General features: G+C 36.7%; 1 protein-coding gene across 2 annotated transcripts in view; it reads left to right on the top strand.

The window, feature by feature from the left end:
* Window positions 1-14,180, top strand: part of RAB2A (RAB2A, member RAS oncogene family) — a 41,605-nt gene extending 27,425 nt beyond the window's left edge. For both annotated transcript variants that reach the window (XM_027707253.1, XM_027707305.1), the window contains exons 6-8: window positions 1,461-1,572; window positions 10,647-10,715; window positions 12,995-14,180. In XM_027707253.1, coding sequence (XP_027563054.1) covers window positions 1,461-1,572; window positions 10,647-10,715; window positions 12,995-13,090 — 277 coding nt within the window. In that variant the 3' untranslated portion in view covers window positions 13,091-14,180. The remainder of the gene's footprint in view (window positions 1-1,460; window positions 1,573-10,646; window positions 10,716-12,994) is intronic.
* Window positions 14,181-14,401: the final 221 nt, after the last annotated feature.

Here is a 14,401-nt window from a genome sequence, read left to right as displayed (position 1 = left end):
TAGGTATCGGTAGTGAATTTTGATTGGGCTGTCACTGCAGTTTTTGATACAGCTGCACTATTTCAAGTAAAAAGTTGTTCATGTTCAGTGTTATCTCCATGACAGAAGTGAATCAAGGTTTTAAGAAAGGTATTCTTGAGGGTAGCATGATCTTAGCAAATAAAGACATTGCTTAGGTTCAAAAAGAGAATGTCAGATAGCTAATACTGGGAGTGCTTAAATATAATGAACATCAATTTCAAAACTGTTTTGAGAAGACATTTCTTGTATCCTTATCTTCAAACTAATTTTTTAATGTTTAAATGATCTGCTGAATTGTATTGACTCTATAACTCATCTGAGCTAGCATTTAGTTGTTAAAAATAACAAAAAACCTGCTTTGCTGCAAAATAGATACCACAGTGAGTATTATTTATTTTTAATATGTGTATAATTACAAGGCTGGCAAACACTGAAGCCCAGTATAATACTTTTTATTTGTATTCTGACTGCAAATTAAACATATCTGTTTGCATGCTGTTTAGTTTAAAAATGTGTATCTGAGGAGATTTTTTTACATGCACAACTTAGATGAGGCTTTACTGAAAAATATATTTTGTGTTTATTATTTGTGTGTGTACCATTGTTGCTTAAGATGTAATATATCTACAAAGAAGGACAAACTGTCTATTCCTAAAGAAGCTTTAAAAAGTGAGAGTAACATGCTTGTCTATATGACTTATAGAAACGGTTTTGTCTTCAGTTGTACAGTCCAAGAGGGTTTTTTTTTCTAGTCTTTTGTGTAATATTTAACTTTCAACTCAATTGCTTGGAAAGCAGGAAGCAAGAAATTGTCTAATAGTCACTTCAATTTCTTTTGCTATTAGACAGTCAGGCCTGGACTTTCAAAACCTAAATGCTAGCTTATTGGGAGAGAACAGCTAATGTAGTTTAAAAGAACTTATTTTTGCTTTAAGATCTTTTTATCAAAACAGAAATGGACTGTATGAAGTTTTGCTACTGAGTAGAAAAAATGAATTTTATTTTTAAAATTATTTTTAATATTAAGAAATAATTTATAAAGCTCCCTTATCAGCTCAGCTCTACAGTATTGGATTGGTAGATAACATTATACTAGAAGAGAGTAATATGTACCTAAAATGATAATGTCTAAAGCTAGTATTCAAGGAATACCTGGATAAGTATACGCTCATCCTATTGAAAGCTATTTCATGAAGTCTTTGATAAGATTTATGTCAGCTAGGATTGATAGCTCAAGCGTGATGCCTGTGGCTATTCTGCATACTGTAAGTGCAAGGCTTACAATAATTCTACCTTATGTAAGGGCTTGAATAGATATCCATATCTACCTAAGTTCTGGAGGGGGCTCTTGGCTTATAAGGCTTATAAGTATGCCAGTGAAGAATAATATTTACATGGACATGTTGGACCCTGTAATAACTTTTTTTTTTCCCTCTTAGTGATTTAGAATCTAGACGAGAAGTCAAGAAAGAAGAGGGTGAAGCATTTGCACGAGAGCATGGACTTATCTTTATGGAGACATCTGCCAAAACTGCTTCCAATGTAGAGGAGGTAACTTTGCTGAACACTGGCATTTTACTAAAACAGTTGCTTTGAATTACACTTTGTACAGATACTATTTCTCTAGAGCATTGATTCCTTAACTACTTTTTAATTTATATTACGAGAAAGGCAATGTCTATGTTGTACCTGATTGCACAGCACTAATTATATTGTTGAGACTTATTAATGTACTTGTGGGGTTTTTATAAGTATTTCATCAGAGAAATGGCTAATTTCTGTCTGCCCTGAAATCTAAGACTAGAATAGATATGCTAGTCCAAAGCAAGCCAAACTATTGGTATTCTTGGCAAATGTAACTCTAACCTGTTTTAAAGCCTCTAATATTTTACAAGCTCTTCAGAGCAATCTATTGCAGTGCTTTGGTATTTGTGTTGTTGTCATCTTTCCACTACCTGGTAGGAATCTTCTTTGCTTCAATTCACACACAGCTTTTTTTTTTCTGTCCTCTACAGAGCTGCTGAAGAGGTCATTGTCTTGGTTGCTGTAGTCTGCTATGTATTTGAATAAGTTTTTCAGTTTTTACTTCTTTAAAGAATTTAAGTCTTTTCAAGTTTGGCTTATAGTTCATATTTCTGGACACATGTGAGTTCTTGCATATCTCACCTTGATGTACTGCATGCCTTTCTTGAAGGGGGGTTATGGTGGGCTGCTCTCAGCCAGCAACTGAATGCCCACCGAGTTGCTCACTTGGTCCCTCTGTCCAGCAGGATGGGGAAAACACCAGAAGAACCAAAGCAAGAAAAATTCAAGGGCTGAGATACAGAGTTTAAGAAATGAAGGAAAGACATGGGGGAAGAGTTACAGAAAGGCAGTCACTCCCAACTGTGAGCAAGAGTGACTTTGACTACTCTTTAGTTTTTATTCTTGAGTGTGATGTCAGATTATGAGAAATAACCTTTAGGCCATGTCATGGCTGTGTTGTGTCCCTTATGATTTTGCCTACCCTAACCCTGATCACTGGCAGGAGGAGGGCAGAGTAAGAAACACAAAACCTTGACACTCAGCATTAGCTAAAACATCAGTGAGTTATCAATACTGTTTTCGTCATAAATCCAAAACGCAGCACCATACAGGCTGTAAAGGAAACTAACTGCATTCTAGCCAGACGCAGTACAGTGGTGAACAGAGAGCTCCAGCTGAGATGTTAGTGCTATGTAAAGCAGAAAGATTGCTTCACATGTCTTTAAAGCCCATACTCAGTTCGTACATCCACAGTGACCTTTTATATAATAGCATGACATAGTTCAGCTTCTTACACTACCTGATCTGCGTTATTCTTCTCCAGAATTGTCCTAAATGCAAAATGTTGTGCAACCAATGAGGTATTTTTAGAGGTAAAGCCTTTTACTTTTGAAATATTCTAGGGAGTTTTTTTTAAAGTTAGAGTAAGTTACACATTGCTTTAACAGAATTCAATCTAGTTTGTTACTACCTGAATCTAACATTATCACCTCTCTTTGTGTCAAAAAATATGTCCTAGTGAATGAATTGTCCAGTACCTAATGCAGCTCTGATTATCAGGAGGCAAATGAGCATAAAGTTCTTTATCAGACAAGTTCAAATAGAATTCTCTCCTGATGATATGAGTGAGTGATTTGTGTGTGTGCTAACTTTCTAATTCTGATGGAAAAGCTTTAGGATACACTCCTTTTCAGTGACAGTCAAGTGCATTCCTTAAATGGTGTTCTCAGTCAACACTAAAATAGGTGGCATGATTTAGAATTGTTACAGCTACAGGAGCAAAATCCTAATCTTTAGCAGTTTCTTTATATGAACAAATCGGCTTCTGTCATTAATGTTTTTTAAGCTGTCTCCTTTGTTTAATCCTGATTTCCAACACTGTGGAATACCTTAGCAAATCTGTAGCTGTAGTAGTGCATTGACCTGTTTGGTGCTTGGATCTTAAGACAGTTTAAAATGTTCATAGTGTTCTTCAGGATTGTCTCATAAACTATAACTTGGATAGAAATGTTTAGCAGTGAAAAACTTCCCATTGGTTCTTTATCTTGTGCAAGGCTGCTGGGGAAGTTTCTACCTTGTTTGCACAACAGGTAATTGATGGTAGGGAGTACAAGTAGGTGTAGGCTCTTCCTTCATAGTTACTTTGGAGACTTCTAAGAATTCACTGTGGCTACAGAGTTAAATCATCATGTTTGATGTGGAATGGTATCAGGCAAAAAGAATTTCTGCATCATCAAGAGGATAGAAGGATTTTGGGGGAAGGTTAGGCACAGGGTTATAATTCGACTGCAGAGCAAGGACAGTTAATGCTAGTCTCTTCAGCAGTATCATATTTATTTAAACAGGGGTTTGTTGTTGATTTCCTTTTAGCCTCTGTCTAAAGCTGTCAGGGTAGCCAACTATCAAAACATAAGTGATTCTTTTGTTCTTTGGCTTTTTTTCTTCTTAGTGATTTCTAAGCTGTATTGGAGTTTCAGTAATGTACACTCCGAGCATGGCTGAGGGCTTTCTCCCAGTAGAATCTTGGTTATCATATTTGCTCTACTTTGTTGAATTGTGGATGGGTGATGTGCACTCTGATGTACTGTTTGCAGACTTCAGTCTTGCCTATTTACTTTTTTGCCTGAGAAAACACTGTGATGCCAGTTGGGGGACTTATACTTGTATATGTGTAAGTCTGAAGTCCCAACCATAGGCAGGTTTGCACTTGTTTTAATCATAACATCCATTGCTTTCTGACCTTGCATTAAATCCACACAAAACACACAAGATTTTTTTTCTCTCATTTGCAAGAGACATTAACAATTTTAGCACATTCATTTCTTCATTGATAGTTCAAGAGTAATATATGGCTGTTAATTGTGGTCTTATCTGCGACCTGCAGTTCAGAGCTTGCTGAGTGCTTTCTGCTTGGGCAGTGTCTTAACACTTGTAGAGGCAGAGTAGAATCACCTGCAAGAACTCAGGGTGATCATGCAGTCTCTTACAGCACACAGTGCTTATCTTTTTGTCCCTGGCATATCAGTGGTTTGGATCCATGTATGTGCACTGATTATCAAGAAGTAGGGATACCTAACTGTATTTGGGAAGCATTATTCTTTCATTTGCACTTTGTGCATGATTCTTTCATTCCATATTTAATACTTAATTATATTAATCAATAATATTATTATTACTATTAATGATGATTAATTAATAATTGATAATTATTAATTATGCATCCAACCTTAAGCCAGAAAGTTTTCTGAATGCTGGTCAAAGCAGTGCCAGACACTATCACTCTTCAGAAGCTGATCTCACTTGAGTTGTACCAGTATCACTGAATCCTGGTGTGGGAGTCAGTTTTACTAAGTTGTTTCCCATATGGAGGGGATTATATATCCCTATGCCAAACTTTTAAGAGCATTGTTTGTGTTATTCCAAGTTGCCTGCACATAAAGAGAATGCAATAATGGTTTCATTGTTTAGGATTAAATCTTAATAGACTAATTGTTTTGACTGAGCAATGGAGCACTTGTGCTACATGGAGCTGGATGGTCATTCAGTGGTTCTGTTTCAGCTGTAACTTAGTTTCCTCTTCGAGCAGCTTCTTTCATACTTTCGCTTAAATGGGTAATGAATATTCAAAGCCCCTGTAGCCTCAACAGTGGCACTGCTTGGGCACAGATAAGGGAAGGAAGATGGCCTTTTATGATATTCTGAAGGGAAAAAATGAAAATTTCATGGAAAGATGAGATTCTTAGCAGCATCTAAATTTGAACTAATTTTTAGGAATGTGTTTTATTTCCCTTCCACACCCTCCCTGAACATAACTAATTGCTGGTAAACAAACAGTTGTTTGACCTGGTAGTATAGTACAATAGGGATTTAATTAATAAAACTTGAAAGTCCTAGGATGTTAATACTTTTCTTAGTGAGGTAGAGTAATACACAAGATGTAATCTGACTAGAACTTGCAAAAGAAGCAGGATTTCTAGGTCATGAGTCTTTAAAAAAAACAACCAAGCAAACCAAAACCTAACAGTTACGTATATCTTAACTTGTATGAGAACCAGTATTCCTTCAGGTTCCTGGAAATCAAAGTTCTGTGACGTTTCAGCTGTGTGAAACTTCAGCTAGTTTCTCCCATGAGAAAATGGGGTTGGAGCTCATGTCGGTTCAGCTGTGGGAGGGAAAAGGGGCAGGACACCTGTCTCCAGTGAAGATTGACAGCTTTTAGCTTCTTGTGCCCCAACTACACAGTAAGGAACAGTAGCTCTGCCATGGTTCTTGGGACTTCTGGGCATCTTGTGATATGATGGGAATAAAAGGTCTCGGTTAATTGAGAGTCTCAGGCTTTATAGAAGAGCATGAAGTGTATGATACTGCCTGCCTGACCTGTAGGTTTCTGGAGAGATGGATTCTTACTTCTGAGGGTTTCATCTTTTTTTTTCCTCGGATATTTTATCCTTTGTAACTCTTCAACAGCAGCTACAGGACTTTTCAAGATAATTTGAGCTCCAATAATGTACATCTTCCCAGTAAGTTTATCAGGAAATTGTGCATCAGTGCAGACATATAAAGAAGTTGCTGTCAGGTTCTGTTTTGTACTTTTGCACCTATACTGAAAATACAAGGCTACAAATGTGTTGGGGTTCATTATACAGCACCTTACTACTGCTTGATAATTAACCCCTCTGCAGCCCTTTTAGTGTACTAGGCTTCTTTCTGAAAGATCCTGTAACTGTAAAAAGTATTGCTTTACTATGTGTGCATAAAACAGCTGCTCAGAGCTTTGGAATCTCACTGTATTTAGTAGCCATCCAGCACCACTTACACACTGTGGTGGTAAATGTAGGGGTAAATCCATTTGTAGTCCATGTTTGTTACTGTTTCCAAATGCATTCTTAAATACTAGAGTAATCTAACTGTATCATATCATATTGCTAGAAGATAAGATGCGAAGTTGGAGAGGAGGAGGAAATTCCTGGTCTTGGCTGACCACAGAGGTGAGGGTCATGCTTTAGAATCTGTGAGGTATTTAATCTTTAAACATTCCTCATTTAATTTTAAGAAAGAATCCAGAATTAATGATTGCCCAATTTTTATTGCCAAGCATTAAATTTAGTTTTAACATTGCCACCAGAGGGCAGCATGTTCCACGAGCTGGCCATGCTGAAGCTGATCGCATCTGATTTTAGGCAAAGATGAACTTGTAAAGTCTGAGTTTTGAAAAGTATCAGTGATTCATTGACAAGTTTTTCCTGTTATGCTCAGCTTGTATCTAAGTCCTCAAATTCTTGTCATAGCATTAACTTTCTAAGGAAGAGAAGTGACATTATTGACATCTGCAAGTAAAAACTAACTGTAGCTGTTCTATAAGTTGGATTCTGATACTTTAGCTTATTATTACTCCTGCATACAGCTTCCATAAGACAGAGGTATCAGGAACTTATTCCCTTATTTCTCGCATGGTTTTTACGAGTTATAGAATTCATTCTTCCTGGTTTTGTCTTAGGGGAGTAAACCTACATTACCTTGTTCACTTGTGTGATTACATGAATGTTGAAGTTGATATAATTCTACATTCAGTGTTTTTAGGATTAATTTACCTTAAGTGCAGCATCTGTACTGTTTGGTAGTTGGAGTTTTGTGTTTTGGGTTGTTCGGGGGTTTTTTGAGGTGAGCACTGTGAGACTTCTTGATTCTCATGTTGCAATATAATCTAGGAAACTCCTTATACAAATAATCTGAAGTGATATTATACTGGTATATTGTGACTCAAAAGCCTCTTTTGTTAGCTTTGCAGTAGGTGCAGGCGTGACACAACAGGCAGATCATGTCTTGCAAGACTCACTTTCCCACTTGTACAGCAACACAATTTTCCTCAACGGGGTATTACTATTATTTGAGAACCTAGTTTTAATGAGCACACAATTGAAAACCACATTACATTAAAACAAATCACTGAATAACTTGCATACAACCTTTTTTTTTTTTAATGCTGTGGTACAGATATATTCAGTAGTCTCATGCATAAAAGGATCAGTTAGTTGTGATTTAGAAAGATTAAAACCAAGAGTTAAACATTAAATGTAGACATTTTCCTGAAGTTACATTGTTTTCTTGAATTTTCCTGAAATGTAGTCAAGAATTTTTATGTTTGGAAATCTAATATACTGTTTTTGCAAAAGTCTCTCACTTCTTTTCTGAGTAATAGAGATAGTATGTACTAGAGTCTTGCCATCTTTCAGGTGACTTTGTATAAATCCAGGCTGAGTCTGGTACTATCTCTCCTGGAGTGGTGAAAATAAAACTCAACCTGAGCTGATGTGGGATGGAAGGGTTCAAGTGTCTTTGTATAGTGTTTTAGTAGCAGCAACGTTACGGGAATGTACGGTGCAACTGCAGTAGGCTTGCTAGGCAGCCAGCTGAGTCCATGTGGGCTTACTGGTTGAGGTCTTGTGTTGTCTGGAAATGGCTAAACTGCACCTGGATCCAAGTTGGTGTGTGAAGTGCTACAACTGTGGTCTTGCAGTCCCCTACACATGGTCTAATAAATCCAAACTGGATTTGAGGGGAAACAGCTCTGTATTTCTGCATCTAGGGCTCAGTTAATCTGCAAATAGGATAAACTGCCCATAAATAATTAAGAGTTTGTAGTATACTGCATGTTCCAGATAAGAGTTAGAACATGCAGTATTAAAAGAGATTTTTAGAAGAAGACAATTACACCAAGTTCACCTTCTTGTCCTTGCTAATTGGGGCACTAGCATGCAATGCCAAAATCTGATATGATATTCTTAGAGCAAGTAGACTGCTGTTTTCAGTGATGTTCTCAGGTGGTTATTTTGAGTCTGCTTACACTTTGAAGTGTAAGTGAACTTAAAATACATGGATGCAAGAAACAAATGGAAGTCTCAAGGGATTCAAGTCTCTTTTCATGGCTGATTAGTAGCAATTTTTCAGAATCCATACCAAGAAGAGAACATCAGGTAGACTCATTATGTGCTATATTCTTGTCAAACCATTGTTTTCAAATAGGAATTATTTCTGTGACCCAGTGCAGCCTGGCATTTTGCCATGTGGAATAACAGTACGTGCTGTTTTAACACTAATGTGTGGTGCACCAGAATCACTAGGAATGTGACTGTCAGATATGTCTTTCCAAGAGAACTTAAATGATAGAACTGAGATTAAAATAATAATTGGATTTTTCAGGTCAACAGTTTCTTAGACAATATGTTTAATATTAAAATAGACTGTACTGAACTCAGTGCTCTATTGCTTTGTACATTACACGTGTAATAACGGGGGGGATGTTCGTGTTTGTGCAATGCTGTTTTCCAGTGCATCTTGCATTCCTACAGTGATCTGTTCTTGAATGTAGCATCCAGGAGATAATTTGTAATCAATTGTGTTAGTTTGGAGTTTCTAGTCTGTTAAAATCCTAGTTTTGTTGCTCTAAAGTAATTTTTGTAGATGTAATGTAATTCTCATGACATAAATTCTAAGAGCCTAGGCGTACTTAGCCAGCATGTTCTAGAATTACTAGAAGTGCCAATTGTTAAGTGCTTGCTTACATGAAGTTATCATAATGCATTTTTAAGACTTCAAGTTCTGTTTCATGTCCCACTGAAGTAGAAGCAAGCAAGTATCCTTGTAGATTCCAGCTGTGTGAATTTCCAAAGTTTTTGACTTATACCTTTCAGTAGGCCCATGTATGAGGCCATTACAATAATTAGTGTGTTATCAGAAACAAAGATAAGTTTGAATTTTTTTCTTATGTGTAAAACTTCAGTTTCTGAGGAATTCGAATCAATTCATAGTTGGCCGAAAGCCAATTTTTCTCCTCAACTCTTAACATGTGTTTGAAAAACGAACTCACTTCCTAAGTGCCTTGTGAATCTGCAATGATTAATTCTTCTCATTATTTTGCTGCAAATTCTCATGACCCTCTGTGATGATTCGATCACCCACTTAGAGTTTATGCATATTCATATCTTTCCGCTCCTGCTCTAGTCGTTCAAGTCTCCTTCACTGACTGTGGTGTGTGCTTGGTGCAGTAATTGAGCTGCAGTAGATTGATTACTCTGGGGAGCTGTAAGGCCTTTAAAGGTGAAAACATATCAGTCCTGTTAATTAGGAAACAAAGCTCTGGTGGCAAGTTCAGCAGTCAAATGCTTCCAGTGTAGAAATGAGGAAAAGTATGATTTGTTCCTCTCCATGAACCCTGTTTACTTTTTTATATTTGAATTAGATCTGTATTTGCTATAATAGGCTTCTGCAGAAAGTAGCATGTCCTGTATGATTGCATGGTGTTGGTATTTTAAAACAAAAAGAACTGTATGTTTATTGTAATTACTAGGTGCTGTTAATTACCTCCTAAATGATACATTATTTTAGGCATTACTTGACCTATAAAGCTAAAGGAGAGATGAAGAGTGGAATCACTGATTGTAAACTTTAACCAAAAACATTTATATCAGTCACCTTTTCAGTCTTGAGTGTCAAAGTATTTTCTCTGAATTAAAACAATAGATCTTTATATAGAAATTGTTATAAAACTTAGGGCATCTCCTTTCTTTTATTAAGATGTCTGTTGCCTATTGTGTGCAAGATTAATTAAAGAGAATACATTCTTAAAATTAGGTGAATATTAAATGATAGCATAAGGTTTCATCCAGCAGACAGCATCCTTACATCATCATGGTAAGTACCCTGTGGTTTTATGTTGCTAAGCACTCTAATCTAGAGTGGCCTATTACAAAGATATTAAGGGTAGGGGAAACCATCTGCCACACAATCTATCCATAAGGGTCAGAAATAAATAATTTAGAAGTAATTTATATATCTTAAAAACCACTTTTTCCCTGTAATTACTGGACAACAGATTGTAGAATACAGATGTTATGAAAGTGCCACTGTTTTTGTAAACAGCGGGTGATCCATTGCTGCTTCAGGGTAGGTTGTAGGATGCTGTTGTCATACCTGTTCCTGCAGAGGTCAGGAAGGAGAGTCTTGCTGAAACAACTGCACATGAGATTGAATTCCAATTAGTGCGTCTTACACCAAAGGATATCTCATTCATTGTGTTTGTGGTCTTTTTTCCTCTGTTTTAGGCATTTATTAACACTGCAAAGGAGATCTACGAGAAAATCCAGGAAGGAGTTTTTGACATTAATAATGAGGTAACTTTTAGTACTTTGAACACTCTGTTTCCTTTTTAAAGGTACAAAATTCACCTTCCCTAGACGGCTGGACAGTAAAAGATTTGTCTGTTCCATTTGGATGTAGAATTGTCTGCCATTGTGATAAAAATGGATTAAAATAAGTGACCCTATCCATCCATGAAGCATCGCAAAATAATATAAATCCCCAAAAGAGAAGAAAATCCACTTTCATCCACTTCTCCATATGGTGTCATCTGTTTTCAAAGATAATTTTCCACTATGTAAATGGGGGACCATGTTGATATGCCAGATGCACTCCATGAGCTGTCCAGTGTAGGGGAGGGATTGCTTTGAGAGTTACATAAAAGACTTTTAAAATGTTCCTGGTTTAGGTGGCTGAATACTGTAGGGAATAAAAGATTAGCCATTTTGCCTATGCACATTACTGAAATTACAAATTATTGAGGCCTGTCCCTTTGCTTGTTTTGGGTGGGGGTAGAGACGTGGAGGAGGGAGCACTTTTGTAATGCAAGAGCTTAGAAAGACTTATAATGTCTCTCTTGAATTTTGAAATTATTGTGCTGTGGAAAATCTTGAGCAGTTCGGAGAGAGGTTCTTGGCCATAGAAAAAGCAGATTCAAATTCAGTGGTGGTAAATAGACATATTAGTGTTGTATAGAAATGTTAAAATCATATAAGCTCTCTGTTAACATTCACATAAAAAGTCACACCACATAAAGTTTAAATTTGACAATGTGGTTGGTCTTTCCTGATGTCCAAGTTGGTATTTTAGCTTGCATGTCCCTCAATATCATTGCTGAGGTGCTCAGGGAAACCACACATGTAAGTCTGCACCACCACTGTGTTCTGTTTCTGTTCTGTGAGTGGGGGTGTCCGGGACTGTCAATCTGAGGCTTCTCTTAAACATTACAGTCCTTGCAGAATTGCTTAGAGTGGTGAGGGAATGGGCAAGACTCAATTAAATAGCGTCACCTCTTTCTGCTTAATATATGTCAACATGAGAAAACTTAGACTATTAAAAATATTGCTGATGACTTCAGAGAGGAAAAAATGAGAAACTTCAGTAGTATGCAAAGTACTGCATTAGGAAACTTGTAGCTAAATAAGACTTGAATAATAATCCTTCAGAGACACTAATTCTGACTGGAAAGTGTGTGTGTATGTGGTGTTTTGGTGAAACATTTCTTAAACTCCGTTCACTGATGAAAAGTTTAAAATTTTCTTTCTTGTTTTTCCTGAAGACAATGCGGTTGGTAGTGCAATATGAATTGGAGAGCAATCAGAGTTTCTGAACAAGCATGCTCGCTGTATCTGTCGAGTCTCATATAGTAGCTGACTGCTTTACTGTGCCTTATGGAGCTTTGATTGCAATATGCTGTCAAAAGCCAACAGTCCGTGCTACTTATTTGGCTTTATGCCAAGTCTGGCTCCTTGATTCCTCAAGAAGTTGCTATCAGCCCAGAGGGGGCAAAACCAATGAGCCATAGGGCATGCTTTTTATTAAAGAGGAGTCAAAGAGCGAAAAGAAACCACATCAGCTGCTGTCAATACTGAGCAAGTGCCAGAAACCCGAAGGCTACCACTGCTGCAGAACAACTGCCAAGCACTATAAATCTGAGATTTGCTGTGACGCAGAGTTTCCTTAAGAGCTTAATTTCTGAAGCTACTGTATTACTTTTCTCAAAGTGCTGTATTTTTAGGTAAAATCCACTTGAGGGAGTGAGGGTTAAGATATAAGTGTGATTTTGATGAATGAAAGAGCTACGCTGTGTGTGGGTTCTTGGCAAGTAGCCATGTCTTTTGGGATCACAGAAATTATTGATGACACAGAACACTCGTATGCCCTTAGCCTCTACAGCTGATTCAACACAGAAAGAAATGCTGTCTAGAGAGGAAAAGTTTTATATTAAACTATTAAACTAGTGGAGGTTTTGGCAAGAGGGGAGAGGTTATACATTCTTAACAAATGCTATGTATTTTTAAAGCCTCATGCCAAGTAGTATTCAAATACAATTCTTGCTTTGTGAGGTTTTTTTGTTAGGAGTTTAAGCTACAGAGTGTAACATGGAAATAATATTTAAATGAGAAGGAAGGAAGGAAGGCATCTTCTTTTAAATTATATTTAATCACTAAGGACGCGTTACTAAAAAATTACAAACTTTGCTATATTTATTGTATGCCTTAGGAGAACTTGCTATATTCTAAATAGAAAAAGCAGCTTTTAAAGTATATTAGTCTTTTAAAGTATTTACACTGTGTATTCAACTTTATTTCAGGCAAATGGCATAAAAATTGGCCCTCAACATGCTGCTACTAATGCAACACTTGCAGGCAATCAGGGAGGACAACAAGCTGGAGGAGGCTGCTGTTGAGCCTGTTTTTACTTTCTAGCTGCCTGGATGGGGCCTACTAACTTGTTTGTTCACCCTTCCCTCCCCCCGCCCCGCTCGCCTCCACTTCAATTCAACTGAGACATGAAACTTGTAAGTTGGTTTCCTGTTGCAGAAGACTTTATCCTTCAAATTCTTGTATAACTTTGAATAAATGGTTAATGTTCACTTAAAGACAGATTTTGGAGATTGTATTCATATCTATTTACATTTGATTTCTAGGTCAATTGATGTGATTATTTTTGTTAAATGTTGTCTTGTGCCCTTGACTACGAACTGAATTGTATTAAACACTACGAAGTCATCTGAGTATTTTAATCAGTTTGTGTAGTTAGGTTTCCCAGCTCCTGCGGTTACCTAATGTTTAATATTGTAGAGCTGTCCTCAAGTTTTTTGTCAATTTTCAAGGCTATGAAGAGAAGCGGAAGGACTCTTTTAATTCTGTATTTATCACTTTCTGTATATATAGTTTAATAACCTGCTTGGGTGTACTTGCCAAGCTAGAATTCTTTAATGCATTTGCATAAATTCTATACTACTTAGAGCTTGAAAACTACAGAAGCATTAATAGAAATTGCTTGGATGCTAAATTTTAAGCCTTTTTGACATTGTTAGCATGTTCATGCTCCCCATCATTATCCTGAAGTCCAAGAGAGATGCTTAATGTATATTACTAGAGGCTACATGCGTGCTATCTATTTTAATGCCAAATGTTTGCTGTTTGTCCACAATTTCCACAGCACCTCTTCAGAAATGGATTAGCTGTTTGCCTTAACAAATACTATAGGTAAAAACAGAGTATGAATGAAAAGTAGAGGAGGAGTTGATAAATTTAAAATGGCACATTATAAAAACATTAATCTTTTCTCAATGTTTTTTTCTTGTTTACCACTTGATTTCTAAGTATATTTTTCATGCAAGGACAGTTTTTCAACCTAAATGTATAGTGGTTGTGTAAAGTTTTCTTTTAGTGACAACTTGTAATCCTAAATATATGGTAAGCATCTTGTCTATTGTGAAGAGGGTGTGAAAATAAAATCTGCCAGTTTGGAAATCTTGATGAAAATCAAAACTAGAAATGTTTTGGTACTTATTATGGTGGTGGCTGGGGAGGGCAGGTTTTGCCTCAAGTGAAAGGGTTGCAACAGTACAAAACAAAATCCTGTGTTTAAGCATTTATTTGTTAGAATACAGTGTTCATGTCACTTTTCCTACAACTGTGCAAACGACTGAGTTTCCATCTCATCCTATCTAAATAATTGCAGATAAAAGAGTGACACTAATGCTAGGCCA

Source organism: Neopelma chrysocephalum, unplaced genomic scaffold, assembly GCF_003984885.1.
Source record: "Neopelma chrysocephalum unplaced genomic scaffold, ASM398488v2 Primary Assembly neopelma1_22, whole genome shotgun sequence".
In the NCBI taxonomy this organism is placed as follows: Eukaryota; Metazoa; Chordata; class Aves; order Passeriformes; family Pipridae; genus Neopelma; species Neopelma chrysocephalum.
The sequence above is the reverse complement of the archived record's forward strand: the minus strand, read 5'-3'. Positions and strand labels throughout refer to the sequence as shown.